This window comes from Lithobates pipiens, unplaced genomic scaffold, assembly GCF_037356315.1.
Source record: "Lithobates pipiens isolate NorthernLeopardFrog02 unplaced genomic scaffold, aLitPip1_a1.2 Scaffold_16, whole genome shotgun sequence".
In the NCBI taxonomy this organism is placed as follows: Eukaryota; Metazoa; Chordata; class Amphibia; order Anura; family Ranidae; genus Lithobates; species Lithobates pipiens.
The window spans coordinates 609,548,085-609,564,205 of record NW_027507748.1 but is presented as its reverse complement, the minus strand read 5'-3'; the positions used below and the strand labels follow the sequence as shown (position 1 = coordinate 609,564,205).

Sequence of the window (16,121 nt, the reverse complement as noted above, 5' to 3'; positions counted from 1 at the left end):
GCATTCTGAGTTTTTTGAAGATGTAATTTTTTCCCCCACAAAATTGTCATATTAGCAGGTTATTTCTCACACACACAGCATATGCATAGCACACATTACACCCCAAAACACATGCTACTCCTCCCAAGTATGGCGATACCACACGTGTGAGACTTTTACACAATGTGGCCACATTCAGAGGCGCAACATGCAGGGAGCACCATCAGGCGTTCTTGGAGCATAGATTACACATATAATTTCTTAACTACCTCTTACAATTTTGAAGGCCCTGGAGCACCAGGACAATGGAAACGCCCCAAAAAGTACCCCATTTTAGAAAGAAAACACCCCAACGTATAACCTATGAGGCATAATGAGTCTTTTGAACAAATCTCTTTTTCTACAAGTTTTTGGAAAATGTGTAAAGAAAATGAAAAGAAGTTGTCCATTTATACAATATTTCTAACCCATAGCATGTACATACCAAAAATTACACCCCAAAATAGATTCTTCTACTCCTGAGTACGGCGATACCACATGTGGGAGACTTTTACACAGCCTGGCCACATAGAGAGGCACAACATGCAAGGAGCACCATCAGGTGTTCTAGGGGCATACATGTCAAATTAAATTTGACTACCTATTACACTTTTGTGAGGCACTCTAGTGGCATGGATTTGGCATGGATAAGAACTAATGTGGCATGGATGGCTGGAGGTGGATGGGATGGCTGAGCATGGATGGATGAGTATTGTCGAGTATGGATGGATGGCTGAGCATGGATGAGTATTGCCAAGTATGGATAGATGGCTGAGCATTTATGAGTATTGCTGATTAGGGATGGATGGCTGAGCATGGATGGTTGAGTATTGCGGACTATAGATGGATGGATGAGTATTGATGAGTATGGATGGATGGCTGAGCAGGGATGGATGGGTATTGATGAGGATGGATGGATGGCTGAGCATGGATGGATGAGTATTGATGAGGATGGATGTCTGAGCATGGATAGATGAGTATTGCTGATTATGGATGTGGATAGATGGGATGGCTGAGCACGGATGGCTGGATGAGGCAAGAATTGTCACAGATCAGTGCTGTGGGCACTACACATCCAGCCCACAGTGCTGCTGCTTCCACTCTCTCCCCTCTTCACTCACACTGTACCGATCAGTACAGAGAGGGGAGAGAGGAACCGGATATGACGCTGGTTTGTTTACAAATGATCGCTCCGTCATCGGCAGCCATTTACCGTGATCCGTGATGGTCACGGATGTTCCCAGGTGCAGAATTCTGGGAGGATGTGAATGTACGCCCTCCCAGAGTTATCGAGCCATGCTGTAGCCACTATGGTGCCGTCAAACTTCTTTAAAGTTGATTCCTTTAAGTTCTTGTTTGCATTATGATTATACCACATATCTTTAATATTGTGCATCTGATTCATGAAAACTGGAGTAAAAGTGGGTCTGGTCATTTCAGTTTGGTGTGCATCTATTTATGTATATAGTTTTCTGCCAAGGTTTTTTTCGTGTGAATTTTTTATATATTTTCACTTCTGGAATCATCAACATAGTATTTATTAGTGTGATAGTAAAAAAGAGGATTGCAGATTTGATTTCAAAGGCCATTTGGACTATTCAGCATCTTTATTCTGTTTGTATAGATTAAAGGAGAAGACGCACTCATTGTGGGCACATCTTCTTGGTGAACGCAGCAAATATCAGAATCCTCTGTTTGATCAGAGCTCCCTCAAGAGCCAGCCAGTCCTGGAGCCAAACACCATCCATTCCAGCTTCAAGTAAGCACATCTTTTCATGCGTCTTATGTGTCCTGTCACAGGCTGGGTATTATCACGGTCTTTAATGCTGTCATTTGTGAACAGATTCTGGAGGAACATGTATCACCAGTTTGACTTGACACTGCATCCCAGACAGTCTGTTGCCAATTTACTTGTAAAAATAAGTGCTGAAAACAAAGCTTTGGAGGATGAAATGAAACAACTGCAACTGGTAAGACCTCTAACCATATACTGTATAGCTTGACATACAGTATGGCTTTTTTTTATTTAGGTTATAAAGTACACCTATCGGTTACTAACATTTTCTATACCTGCTACTCGTAGCTTCCAAATATTTCTGACAGAGAGAGCTGTCACACCTTTCTTGCACCTTTTTATTAGCCTGTGTTATGATGGCTTTACTGGCCACTTGGAAAGTGTGGAGTAAAGGGCGCTCTGGATAACAAGGAGACTTTAACAACCAGACCAGTACATGACTGGCTCTTGAAATGTGATTAATACACAACAGCAGCACTTCAGAAGAGGGAAGCACACTCTAGAGGAAAAATAAAACAGAGAAGAAGACACTTCTAAGTACAGTAATAAAACACTTACAATATGGAAGTGAAATACAGGCATATCAGTGAATCCATAACGTCCAGTGAGGTGCCTCCTCAGAGTAAACACAGCTGCAGGTGAAAGTTCCAGCCAACCAGTGGTGATGAACACTGTCTCTCTTAGATCAGAGACACAGTATTTCCCACTGCTGGTCGGCTGGAACTTTCACCTGCAGCTGTGTTTACTCCCAGGAAGCATCCTGCTGGACATTATGGATTCACTGATATGCCTGTTTTTCACTTTTATCTTGTAAGCGTTTTTAACTTTTCCTTGTCATTAACCACTTGCCGACCAGCCACAGTCATTATGCTTCGGCAGGTTGGCTTTATTGTGCAAATTCGCCGTAGCTGTATGTCGGTTCATGCAATAGATACAGTGTGCACTCACACGGCGCTGGAGGCTCGCGCCAACGCGCATGCCACCCATGATCGCTCCACAGATACCTAGAAAGATCAATATACACTTATTGCGATTTTTTTATTTTTTTTTACCAAAAATATGTAGAGGTATACATATTGAATTTTCAAAAAGCACTCCGGCAAACGCTACGCTATAACCAAGGTGAAATATATAATATAAGCAGCAGGCACCAAAAAAGTCCAGTACCAAGTACTTCTTGTACAAATATAAACACAAAATTGATGCAGCACTAATAACAACATGTGACTAAATTACGTATTTAATTAATTTGTGAATAATGAATACATTTAAATAAGAATAATACAATTGGGTGGGGCCTTGATGGTGACATCACGCTAGCCGCAAGACGGTGGATGGATACAGGAAAGAGGAAGTAGAGCGATTTTTCTGGTGAGACCGCATTGGAGATTTACATATTTGGATATATTTCCGGCCATTTGATGACTACTAATTTGTGAGTGCAAACTTTATCTTTATTAAAAACTTATTGATTTTACGGTATCACACTATGGAAGTCTCTTTTGTTTCCCGATATTGAGTGTTACATACGGAGGCTCTATTAACATCTAAAGGGTTGCGGGAGACCTATTTCCCAAACGCTAGGCGAGACTGTTCTTTTGGCAGTCATCGCCCCCTCTGGTAAGCAGGCAATCTATACATTATTTGTGGTGAAGAGGACGCACATTGCATGCTGTTTGAAGATAGATCACGAAGATCATTATTATTCACTTATTATGTGGACACTTTATATATATTTTTCACCATTGTTTCTAATAGGACTCTGCATTAGTTTTTTTTTTTGATCACATTTTTTTTCTTTTGTGATTATTTAATTGTATTCATTATTCACAAATGAATTAATTACGTAATTTAGTCACGTGCATGTTATTAGCGTTGCATCTATTTTGTTTTTATAAGTATACATATTGACCTAAACTTAGGAAGAAATTCGGTTTTTTAATATTTTTTTGGGATATATTATTATAGTAAAAATATAGCTTTTTTTTTTTCTTTTTTCAAAATTGTCGCAAACAATAAAGACCATAGAGGTGATCAAATACCACAAAAAGAAAGCTCTATTTGTGGGAAATTTTTTATAAAACTCACATTAAAGTACATACCTAGTCAAATCCAAATCTGCATAGTGTCCCCGTCCCACGATGATAAAAAACCACAGCAGCTAGAGGTGCTCACAGGGCTGGAGGAGATGTATAGGCAGTCCGCCCCAAGCTGACATGACTTCCGCCCTATGCCCACAGGGGTCCTGGAATTTCTCCTCCAGCCCTGTGAGCTCCTTTAGCGGCTGTGGTTTTCTGTCATCGGTGTGATGGGGACACTATGCAGATTTAGATATGTACTTTAATGTGAGTTTTTATAACATTTTTAATAAACTGCCTATTGGTGCACTAGATGGCACTTCCCTTTCTATACTGGGTTCACACAAACAGGAGTGGTGGAGGAAATTGCATGCGATTTGGACAGGAATCGCACTGAAATCCTTTTTAAGTCAAAGCAGAGAAGAAGGCGCTTCTAATTGCAGTAATAAAACACTTTGTGATCTCAATTTCTAAATACCGTACTAGTGACCCCACAATTTCGCAGAAAGGAGTTTAACAAGACTCGTGGCCACTCATTAAAATTAGAAGAAAAGAGGTTTAACCTCAAACTATGTAGAGGGTTCTTTTACTGTAAGAGCGGCAAGAATGTGGAATTCCCTTCCACAGGTGGTGGGCTCAGCGATGGACTTGTAGGTGTTAGTTTTTGTTTTTTCAAAGTGGGTTTACAACCACGTTAAGGTGCCTAAAGTCATTAGAGAAAGTTCACCCCATCTGAATGTTTATGGTCCAGCTGGACATAATTTTCAGGTCCTTCAGTCCCCCTGATTTCCCAACCCCCATATAACTGCTACCTTACATAAGCTCTACAGTAATGCTGTTTAAAGATAACCTCTAACACTTTTTTTTTTTTTTGCAGAAAATGAGCAATCTTACCAAAGGAGGTGAATATGCTGGAAACAGCTGCATCAGCTCTCCTACCACAGAGTATATCAACTCTCCAACCACTGAGTATATCAGCTCTCCTACAACAGAGTTTCCCAAACTGAAAGAATCTCCGTGTTACGAGAAGGAACAAGTTCTTCACCCCCTGCAGGACCCTGTTCAAACCATAGATGGCAACACTGCAAAAGACAACCGCTATACTGAATATTCACAGGAGCCGTCTAAAGAAGAGCCCTCCTTTGTCAGTCTGGAGTTTGGAGTTGCTAAAATGAGAGTCAGTTAGATGTTGACTGTGCTAAAAGTGCCTTGTGAGTTCACAAAATCCCTTCTAGCACATAAAAGGCTGTCATTGGGCATAATACTACTCCGTCAATAGAGAAAGAAAAGCCCAAATTGACTTTTAGCTAGATGAACTGGAGACTCTACCTTGTGAGTGGCCGTTATATAACCGTTGGGTAACACTGCTCCATCTAGGTAGAGCAGGATTCTGAAGTTGCATTTTTGGAAGGTATTAAGCTTCCGAATTTGCACTTATTTAGAAGTGGACGACGTTTGTACTGTATAACTCCAGTTTACATTGATCATCTTTATTCCACATACATTCAGGTTCTCCTAATGGAGGATCTAAAGGCCTTCATAGGATGTGTGAAAATGTTTAAAGAAAAATCGCTTCTGCTGGCCGTAGCAACCAGTTCCCTCTTTAATGTTTATGCCTGTGTGCCATTTTGATGTTGATTGGTTGGTGTGGATGGTACAGAAAGAATTCCTCTTTTTGACTTATCTGTACATAGGGTTCTTTGTGTCTTCAGGGTGTCTTGTAGTTTTCACTGGACTTAGCTTGTCTATAATCTGTTTGTAAACTGTGTAGTTCGTATTTTGGAGTATGTCGCTGTACTGATACCGCAAAAGCCTTGAGAGCTTGTAAAGACTTGGGAAGACCAGGGACTGCAGGCAAAAAGTGATTGTATTCTTCATTGTGAGCTGGCGGCAAAAAGCTAAACCATCACTTAATGCCTTTGTGTATTGAGCCATAGAGCTCTGTGTTGTTCTCCTACAACTGCTGCTAAGGCTTTGCCTTAACGGAAGGAATATATAATGCCCCCCACATCCCCATTTAACTTTTGTGTACTCTAAAGAGGTAATAATGAGGACCTGTTATTTTCTGTGTACTAGCCCCCCTGAGACCTAGGGGTGTTTCTATGTCTCCCCTTGTGCTTGGCATGTAGGTTTTAAATCCCCTGCAAGTAGTATGCAAATACAGATGACTGGGCATTGCCTGGTGGGCAGATGAAGTCAAGAACATTTGCATAGATTGTGCAAGGCTTATGAATTGTGCATGCCTTTGCCCTAGTTGACCTGTACGTACATAATACACTATCCAGTAGGTCCTCTTTAATATCACCTAGATTGCCAGGAAGAAGGAAGGTTGTATCAAAATATCAGCAATGCATATGGTACAAGTTTTCCCTTCTAGCAGTGTTGCTCCTAAAACGCAAGTTGGCTCACAAACATCCAGTATATAAAAAGATTGTACTAACTTTGAAGTGACAAATATCATATAGTCTTATTTAGCAAAGAAATACAAAGTGTGGATGCTATCTACAAAGTACAATAATTCTGAAAAAAAAAATCTGATTTCTGTTTACAATTACCAGATCAGGTCAGAGTTTATTTTGATTGGTTGCTGAGAGTTACTAGCCCTTTACATATCAATTATACTGTGAAGTGCTGTATTAAGCAAGTCATGTTGTATGTACTTTGCTATTTTAGGCTGAGGAGAAACAAAAGGGGGTCTAAAATATAGAAATTTCATACTAGTGGCCACTGAAATGTTCCACCAGGAAAAGAAATGTCAGTTTTTGGAGTATGCAAATGTGCCATGGAAAGAGCTGGACCCTTTCACTGATCAGTAATTTTTGTTTAAAAAATGATAGCCCACTTCATTTATCTATCTCTATGTACCATACTTAGGGGTGTACTTTTTATTTTTTTTTAAATTGCAGAGATATTCCTTCTGTGCAAATGGAGGCAAAATTATATGTTATTAAATTATAGCTAAGGTCAAAATAGCTAGTTAATTAAAGCTAAGGTCAAAACTTTATTTTTTTTTGTCTGTTTCCTGTTAAAGCGGAGTTCCACCCAAAAGTGGAACTTCCGCTCATTTATCTCCTCTCCCCCTCCGGTGCCAAAATTGGCACCTTTCGGGATGGGGGGACAGGATACCTGTCTTTGACAAGTATCCTGTTCCTACTTCCAGGAGTCTGGGCCGTGGCCCGTGACATCACCATGGGGCTCTCTCCTCTGTCGTCGGGCCAGTAGGAGAGAGGAGCGTAGCCTCGCACATGCGCAGTAGGGTTCCCGGCGTGGAGCTGTAAGGCTACACTGCCGGATACCCTTACCCGCAATGGCGGCAGCAGCACCCAACAGCTGATGGAAACATCAGCTGCGGTGCCGACATTGCTGGACTCCAGGACAGATAAGTGTCCTATTGTTAAAAGCCAGCAGCTGCAGTATGTGTAGCTGCTGGCTTTTTAATATCTTATATTTTTTTGGGCCGGAACACCGCTTTAAGGAGATTCCCCTACCCTATTTGTCCTGTTTACTGTTATCAGTGAAAGTAAAAGAAAAACTCTAATTTTGGGTTGTCCCCGGAATAGTAATAGAGGGGAAATATTCTAATGAGGACACTGGTTCTGGTGACTTGGGGGTCCCCAAGAGATTCCCTTAATTTGTGGGGATTTCCTTTTACTTCTTGTTTGGCTGCGGTACAGGAAGTGAAGGCAAATATCCCCAATGGGACAGATATGGCAAAAATAAACCTTACAGGGTTTATAACCCCCCTGTACTCCTATACAAAATAAAAATAAAAAGTTTTGCATATAGTTCTACTTTAAGCTATTTTTTTCTCCAGGTCAAATGTGTGGATCAGGAAAATACTGCATTATGGCAACTGGATGGAGCCGACAAAAACAAGTGTTTATTTTTATATGATCATCGGCTCTATCTTGTGTCCATAATGCAGTATTTTCCTGGTTCACACATGTGACCTGGAGAGAAAATGTCTCAACATTTGTTTTTGCTGGTGTTTGCACAGAATGAATGTACATGCAGTTTCACAGGAAGAATAGTTCTACAAATATTTTTGATAAACACACCCCTTACACTGGCAGGTTCATCTTGTTAGTTTGCCATTATCTCCTGATATTTTTTTTATATATATATGTAAACTCTAGTTGAAACTCTTTTATATAAGCCAACTTGTGAGCTCACCTAAGAATAGGTGCGCCTGTAAAACACCTTAGCCTTTAAACATATATCAAGAAAAATTAAAAGAAGGCACCCACATAATCTCCTTAGATGTACTGGCTCATTATGGTACACTTTACGGTAAAAAAAAGTGTGATCGCTCGAAACTCGAAGTCATGCTCATAGCTCTGACTTTTCTGGACACTTTTGTGATCAATTGAAATGTTGAAAAGTGGAGGCTGGAATAGATGATAAGGGGTGCTAACTTCATAATAACTCCCATTGTTTTGCTATTGGATGCCCACCAAGCTCACATAAGTGTAATGGTCAGGTGTTCACAAAACATTGCCTATATAGTGTGGCACGGATAAGCATAGAGAACAGACATTATGCAAAGTATGACAACACCCCCATCTATCTCCTTTTATTCCACAGGAACCTTGATTTAAAGGGTGTTGCCATTGAGCCAACCAGGTATGAGGAGCAACAAAGAGTTTATTTTTACTGCATGCCACAGTGCCAGGGATATAAAGATTTTACAAGCACATCCCGATAATGATAAACTCTAGCAAAAATGTCCATCAGGACAAATGAAGATAAATCTTATTTGAATTGCATATCGTTAAGGAGGATGCAGCCAGCTATTTCCCGCTATGGTTAATGTGTCATAAGTCAGAACTACCATAGGTACACAATATATACTCCTTTTGAAGACTATCTAAAAGGGAATCATTTGCACTACAAAGCTTGATGCTCATAGGAAGAGTTTTAGTGTTGTGAAATGACTAATATTAATGCCTTTCTAATTTGTTGACTTTTCTTTATATGCATAACTAGTAAGGGAAGCTAAGGTGAGTTATTAGCACGTTTAACTGAAGATGCTGCTATGTATAGATAATAGAGTTCTTCATTGTCAAAGAAGTGCAGAGTCCTGTCAGCTCTGCTTATAGGTAATGTCATTAAAGTGGAAGTAAACGCAAATACAATTTAGGTTAAAAACATTGCTTCGTCCCTCCTCATACCCATAAATTCTGGTATACACTACAGTTTTTATTTTTTTTCAAGCAACCCAGCGGGTTTCTCAAAAAAAACTGACAGCTCCATTCAGGGGCACTGTACTAACCGTGCAAGGTTAGTACAGCGATCTCTTTGACTGAGCTCTTGTGTTCTGACAGAGGGGACGCTCCTCCTCGCCAGAACACTCCAGTCAGTGCTCTCCGCCATTAGCTGAGAGCGCTGATTGGGAGTCGGTTGGCTGCTGGTTTTCTAGCATGCACGTCCGAGATACACATGGGCTGAATGTCAGCTGTTTTTTTTTTAACCGGACGTTGTTTCCTGAAATTCAGTCCGTGTGTACAGGGCTTAAAGAAGATCTGTGTAAATACCCTTGGGAGGGAGTGCTGATAACGGAGGGGCAGTGGAACCTGGCGTGTGAATTCACAGCTCCAGGAATTCATCCCCGTTGCCAAGCCGCTCACTGACACTGCTTACAGATCATGTGACTGAACCTGGACAGTGCAACATATGTATGACGAGGGGGGGGGATCAGTGTTTTTAGTCTAAATTGTATTAGCCTATGCTTTCCGGGTCAGGTACTAGTCCAGAGGCAATGAAAATGCAAAGGTGCTTTACAGCCCCCCAGAATTAGTATGCAGCTAGATGTTTAAATATTGGTCGTTTCCATCTGAGGCTTCTGATATAGTGTTTCATGACAGCAACATTCAGCCTATCAGTTTATTGGAAATTGGTGACATTACTGCACTTTAAGACACTGGTGCCTCATGCTGCAATGATTTAACTGATTATTGTGGACTTATGCTTATTCTTATCAAATAGAATCTCTGATCTTATATGTGTAAACTAGTTGTTATGGGTTACTGTACTAGTAAGCCGTGTGTCAGTCCAGGCATCCTGGCTGATCCAGACTGACATTGATGATGTCGGCAGAGAGCGGACTTCAGTCCCCTCTCTGAAAACGGGTCACAGGAGTCCAAAACTAATTGTACTCCTGTCATCCATAGGAGAAGTACAACCAAGCAAGTTTTGGCTTTATATCTCCTTTAAGCATGGACGGCAGGGACACTTTACTGTGTAGATGGCCTGATTCCAGACATCATGTAGTTTTAATTTTATTGAATACTTCTCAACCTTTGAGTAATCCTGCCTTTAATGTTGCTTACTTCAGAAAACAAGTCCTCCATGGACAAAATTATTCTCCAGAGTGGATGCAGGCATCGTTACGCTTAATGCTTAGAAGCTGCATTCTCTACTGTGTCCAGCTTTCTTCTAAGAGCTCATGATTGCCGATATCCATCTACATCATTAGAGAACAGATTTTTTTGTAAATGATCCTCATACTCCACTGCTCCAGGAGCACTAAATATAGAAATAGTCAGATGATGGTGGATGCTGTACTCCAGGCTTGTCAGTGGATGGTCTTATCTACATAGGTGAATGAAGTGATGAGGTGCAGTGTTGCCAATGTCATTTCATTACTGAGATTGGGTGAGCTATTTCCAGCAGCGCCAACTACTAGAGGCATGAGAACGGGGATGATTAAACCCCTTCCTGCTGCCCCGGTGTCCTTTTAACTGGGCTTACATGCCCATGGGGTGGAAAGGTTTGCCTAGTCATGTGACCACTGTGATTGGATGTCACAGTGGTCACATAATTGGGAGCAATTCCCACTGGATCCCCATCATTAGAACAGACAGGGACCTTTCTTTCACAGCTCTGTCTCTGTACTGTGAGTGTACTTTCAGCACAGAAACCTCTGCCTCCCATAGACACATATGTGCAGCATGTGGGCATTAAAACCCAACCTCTGCCGCCGCACATAAGCGATAAGTATGCAGCAAAAGGTTAACAAAGGAAAGTATGTCATAATTTTAGTGTACATATTAGCTAGTTTTCTGGGTGCCAAGTTAACAATGTCATTACACAAGTTCTATGTGTTGGAGCACCAGCTGTGCCAAATCTGTAACAGTTTTTATTTATGTCTGATAGCGTGCGCCTGACTATCAAGCACTTGCGCCAATGATTTTGTTAAAATTTTTTCCAAAATGTACACCATTACTACAGTGGTATAAATATTATAATGAGGGGCGGACAGTAAAGAGCAGCACTGCTGGAGGGACAGGATGCAACAAATTATTGAACTTTTGTCCAACAATTTTCTTTTTTTTATATTTGGCACATAAAAGCTTAAAGGGGTTGTAAAGGCAGAAGGTTTTGTTATCTTAATGCATTCTATGCATTAAGATAAAAAGCCTTCTGTGTGCAGAAGCCCCCCTAACGCAAAGTGTCTCAGCCGTCCGAGATTCTCCCTCCTGATTGGCCGAGACATAGCAGCGGCGCCATTGGCTCCCACTGCTGTCAATCAAAGTTAGCTAGCCAATCAGGGGAGAGAGGGGGCAGGGCAGGGTCAGGCTCCACATCTAAATAGACACAGGGAGCTGTGGCTCGGCTCGGGTGCCCCCATAGTAAGCTGCTTGCTGTACAAATCCACTGCAACAGAGCAGGTAAGTATAACATTTTGTTACTTTTACAGGAAAAAAAAAGAGACTTTACAAGCACTTTAAATAAGTATGTGCATAGAAATTGCAGCATATTTCTCTGTGCACCAATCTTTGGTAATCCCCCTGAAAGTTCTTAGTTTCACAGATTGTAACAAATTTACAGCATCCTGTCTACTTCCTGTTACTATGAACACTGGATTAAGAATACAGGGATGCAGAATGTGTGATTGTGGGGGATAGGGGTTTACCGGTAATGGCAGGATTTCATGTTGGTAGCTAGGGGTTGGGGAAAGTGGCTTTTTTTTAAAATGAACTTTGGCGGCACCAAGAAGGGGGATAAATATGGCATCTCATCTGCAGTTAATGGTTTCAGCTTATGGGCCAGTTGACACCAGAGTGCAGGAAAGGCATGTTCTGCGCGCATTTCCTGCACCGCTCCCAAAACGCACTGACTTTGTGATCTGCTGTGAGTGACAGTGTAATGTTGATGGTACCCCAAGTGCAGATCGAAAACCCAGTGCATTTGTGGGCACCAAATCGCATGGTACTGCAGTACCATGTGATTTGGTGCGGCACATTTTTTAAAAGTAGTGCATGTAGTGCTTTCTTTGTGTTCTGATTGCACAGGAACACACGCCACATTCCTGTGTGATCATAGTGTGTGAACCAGCCCTAAAAGTAAAGAAAGTTAAACAGTAAATTCACTTGTGCATTCATAAATTAAAATGTTGCCTCTTAAAACAGAAGTATGGGATTTTTTTTATTTTAGATTAATACTTACCTATGTGGATGGAGCATCAGACCAATGCTGCAACTGTCCCCTACCATCTCTGCACTGGGAACCGAGCCACCAAACATCGCTGGTGGCTTGGTTTTCACAGATCCCCGAGAGAAGAGCTGCAGTCAGTCTCTCCTCTCTCCTTCTCCACGCTCATTGGAGCAATGAGCTATGGAGGGGCAGGGAGCGACCGTCTCAGTGGCTCGCTGAGACTGCAATCAACCAAGGCAGCTGGTGGATCCAGACTTGGAAGTCGGGATGACGCGCTGCCTCAACTGATGGCAGTGATGTTAGCGGACAGCGAACTTCAGACTGAATTACACTCCTGTGACCAAGAGGAGAAGCCTAGCCTAAAAAGCTCGGGCTGGACTTCTCCTTTAAAGTAGATCTAAAGCCTCAAGATTTTTTTCACGATTTTTAAGATGAAAAATCTTCTGTGCTGCAGCTCTCCCCAAGAACCCCTTTTTTCTTATTTGGGCCCATCTGATCCAGCGATGTGCACGAGCGCAGCTGCTCCAGCCGCTGTCTCTCTCTTCATTGAACAGATTAATAGCAGCAGAAGCTGGTTTACAACCATTTTAATACCCTCCACACTCCTCCAGTCGTGGCTGCACTTATTTGTTATTTAGTAAGTTCAATGCCCACGTCTGCTAATTTACCAATCCGTACATTTCTCACTCTGTACATTGGCCCTGGGACTGTGTATCAGAAAAATGCTGGTAATGGTGAGCTATGGTTAGTGCAGTCATGTGACTGCACTGATCAAAAAGAAACACTTCATTCTTCCAGGATAGAAGTGATTTCATTGGTCAGGGCAGGGATTGAAGGATGTAGAGAGTTAACATTTTCATTTTTAGATGCAAAAGTGAAGTTATCCTTTAATTGGGAAAGGTTTTAGTAAGTGTTTAAAACAGAAATGTTTTTAAATTGAATCTGTGAATGTGAAGTCTTGAACCAAGGGATGAAATTTCCATGTTTCTAAAAGAAAAGCAGCCTCTGTGCTGTTCATGTGTCCAAAATCCTACTCATTTTTGATTTGTGATCTCTATTGAAGGCATGGATTGGGCAGTCTGTACTCTGGGCTTACCCTTCATCAGATATCACATGACCAGATGCTTAGGCCATGGATCAAATGAACAGCACAGAGGAAGCAACAGTTTTCTGGGAAAAGTATGAATTTCTTTACTAAGGCTTCATTCAGACAGGCGTTGACCTGCGTTCTGCATGCAGGCTGCGTTTGTTATTGTACCTGCATCCGCCCCGAGCTGTGTGCAGACAGCCTACAGAAATTGATGCAGAGGCTGCATTGGCACAGCCACATGTCAAATATTGACATGCATGCAGGAGTGGGTGCACGGATTCAAAGCAGCCAGTGTGTGTTCAGATTCATGCATTTGCTCCTGCACACATTTTGCCACATGTTTCCGGCTGTGTCTGTGTAGCCAATGCATCTGCTTCCACCTCTATAGGCTGCCTGTGCACAGCTCGGGGCGGATCCAGGTGAAATAACAAATGCAGCCTGCATATAGAAAGGGTGTCAAAGCTCATCTGAATTAAGCCTTTCTCTTTATGTACGGTAAGTTGTTATCCTAGTCTCCTCCATATAGTATCACATACTTTCCAAAAAAAATTTTTGTTCAAATGATGAAGAAAATGGTTTTGTGGATCAAATCTGTAATTGACATATCAGATATTACTGAAGTCTGTAAAGCTTGTACTGAAACAATATGTTTACATGAACTGCACCATAGCTCATAGGATCTTTCTCGTTTTCTACTTGTTTAAATTGTTTTTTTTTTTATGTTAGGATTACACAGAATAACTGAACTGGAAGCATTATGTTCTAAAGGAAAATGTATTGATGTTCATGTAGCACTCAGCAATTCTATATGTGCTGCTTCTTGTTTAGAAGTGTTAGAAGGGGGTCTGGAGGTCTGCAGGAACCAATCTGGATACCCCATTCATTTTCCAACCTGCACTGAGAAATTGACAGGTGCTCATTGACTGCAACAAAAACACTTCCCTTTAGAAATAAGCTGGTTTTATAAGAGGTCCAGTATGGTTTGCTGATGAAATACACTTTTGGTTCATTGCATCTTATTTCACATCTGCAGAGATATATGTAACAATAAAATATATGGGATTCTTTCATCCTATGCTGCTTACTTTGTTTTATATGTAGATTCCAGAGATCCCTCTATTAACCACTTCCCACCTGGCCTCAAATTTAACCTCATTAAAGCGTAGTGATTAACCACTTAAGGACCAGGCCTATTTTTCAGACTTGGTGTTTACAAGTTAAAATCATCAGTTTTTTTTCCTAGATAATTACTTAGATCCCCCAAACGTTATATATATATATTTTTTTTTTCCAGACACCCTAGAGAATAAATTGGCGGTCGTTGCAATACTTTGCCACACCGTATTTGCACAGCGGTCTTACAAGCGCAATGTTTTTAGAAAAAATATACTTTTTGACTTAAAAAATAACAGTAAAGTTAGCCCAATTTTTTTTATATTGTGAAAGATAATGTTACGCCAAAGTAAATTGATGCCCAACATGTGATTCTTCAAAATTGCGCCCGCTCCTAGAATGGTGACAAATTGTTACCCTTAAAAATCTCCATAGGCGGCGTCTAAAAATGTCTACAGGTTACCAGTTCTAAGTTACACAGGAGGTACTTTTTAAAGAATTATTGCTCTCGCTCTAATGATCGCAGCGATACCTCACATGTCTGGTTTGAACACTGTTTTCATTTGCGGGCATGACTTACGTATGCGTTCGCTTCTGCATGCAAGCTCAGCGGGACGGGGCGCTTTACTTTTTATTTTTACTTTACTTTTTATTTTTTATTTTTACACTGTCCTTTTAAAAAAAATGTTTGGGTCACTTTTATTCCTATTACAATGAATGTAAAAATCCCTTGTAATAGAACTAATAGAACAAAAAGCATGACAGGACCTCTTAAATGTGAGATCTGGGGTCAAAAAGACCTATTTTACACTAAAATGCAATTAAAAATGTCCCCTTTAAGACTGAAGGGCGGAAGTGATGCTTGACGTCACTTCCACCCTCCAATATTATGTAGCGAGGCGGGGGCCATCTTTCACTCACTCGGCATCCAGCCTGCGATAGGACCCGATCGATGGCTCCGGTAAGCAGCGGAGACGACCGGGGGCGGGGGGCCCTCTCCTGCTCCCGATAAAAGTGATTGTGTTGCGAATCTGCCATGGGAGACCACTTTTATCTGAAAGAGGACTGTCTGCTCTTAAAGAGGATACTGGGGTTATGGGGCCATAACAGTATTCCTTTTCAAACAGCCAACGTACAATGGTGGGCGATCCTTAAGTTGTTAAAGTGTTACTAAACCCAGGACCCTGCATTCACTATATCTGGTCTCCCACAGTACACAGAACATGGAAATACAATTAATTTAGTAAATATAAACTGCTAAATACCTTTTCTCATCAGCAGTATATAGCAGTCTTCCTCCTCCTTCTCAGACTTTTATATCTAGAATAAGGAAGTCATCTGGGGAAACTACTTCAGATTCACACTGTCTTCAACAAACATTCAGGGAATATTTCTCAGCTCTCTACAACCTGGCTCCACCATCATCTTTGGAAGATATGGGATCTAATACTTGTCACATTAAAGACTTATGTGCAGGAAACTGCCATTCCAATACTAGAGGATGATAATAGAAAATCTTTGGATTGTCCCTTTTCAAATGAGAAATTAGTAGGTGTAATTACTGACATTCCATCAGGTAAGAGCCCTTGTC

General features: G+C 41.2%; 1 protein-coding gene across 1 annotated transcript in view; it reads left to right on the top strand.

Annotated features, from left to right (window-relative positions):
- Positions 1-14,492, top strand: part of MTMR6 (myotubularin related protein 6) — a 119,254-nt gene extending 104,762 nt beyond the window's left edge. Inside the window, exons 12-14 of the mRNA XM_077484040.1 lie at positions 1,643-1,777; positions 1,862-1,988; positions 4,769-14,492. Of these exons, the coding sequence (XP_077340166.1) occupies positions 1,643-1,777; positions 1,862-1,988; positions 4,769-5,077 (571 nt within the window). The 3' untranslated portion in view covers positions 5,078-14,492. The remainder of the gene's footprint in view (positions 1-1,642; positions 1,778-1,861; positions 1,989-4,768) is intronic.
- Positions 14,493-16,121: the final 1,629 nt, after the last annotated feature.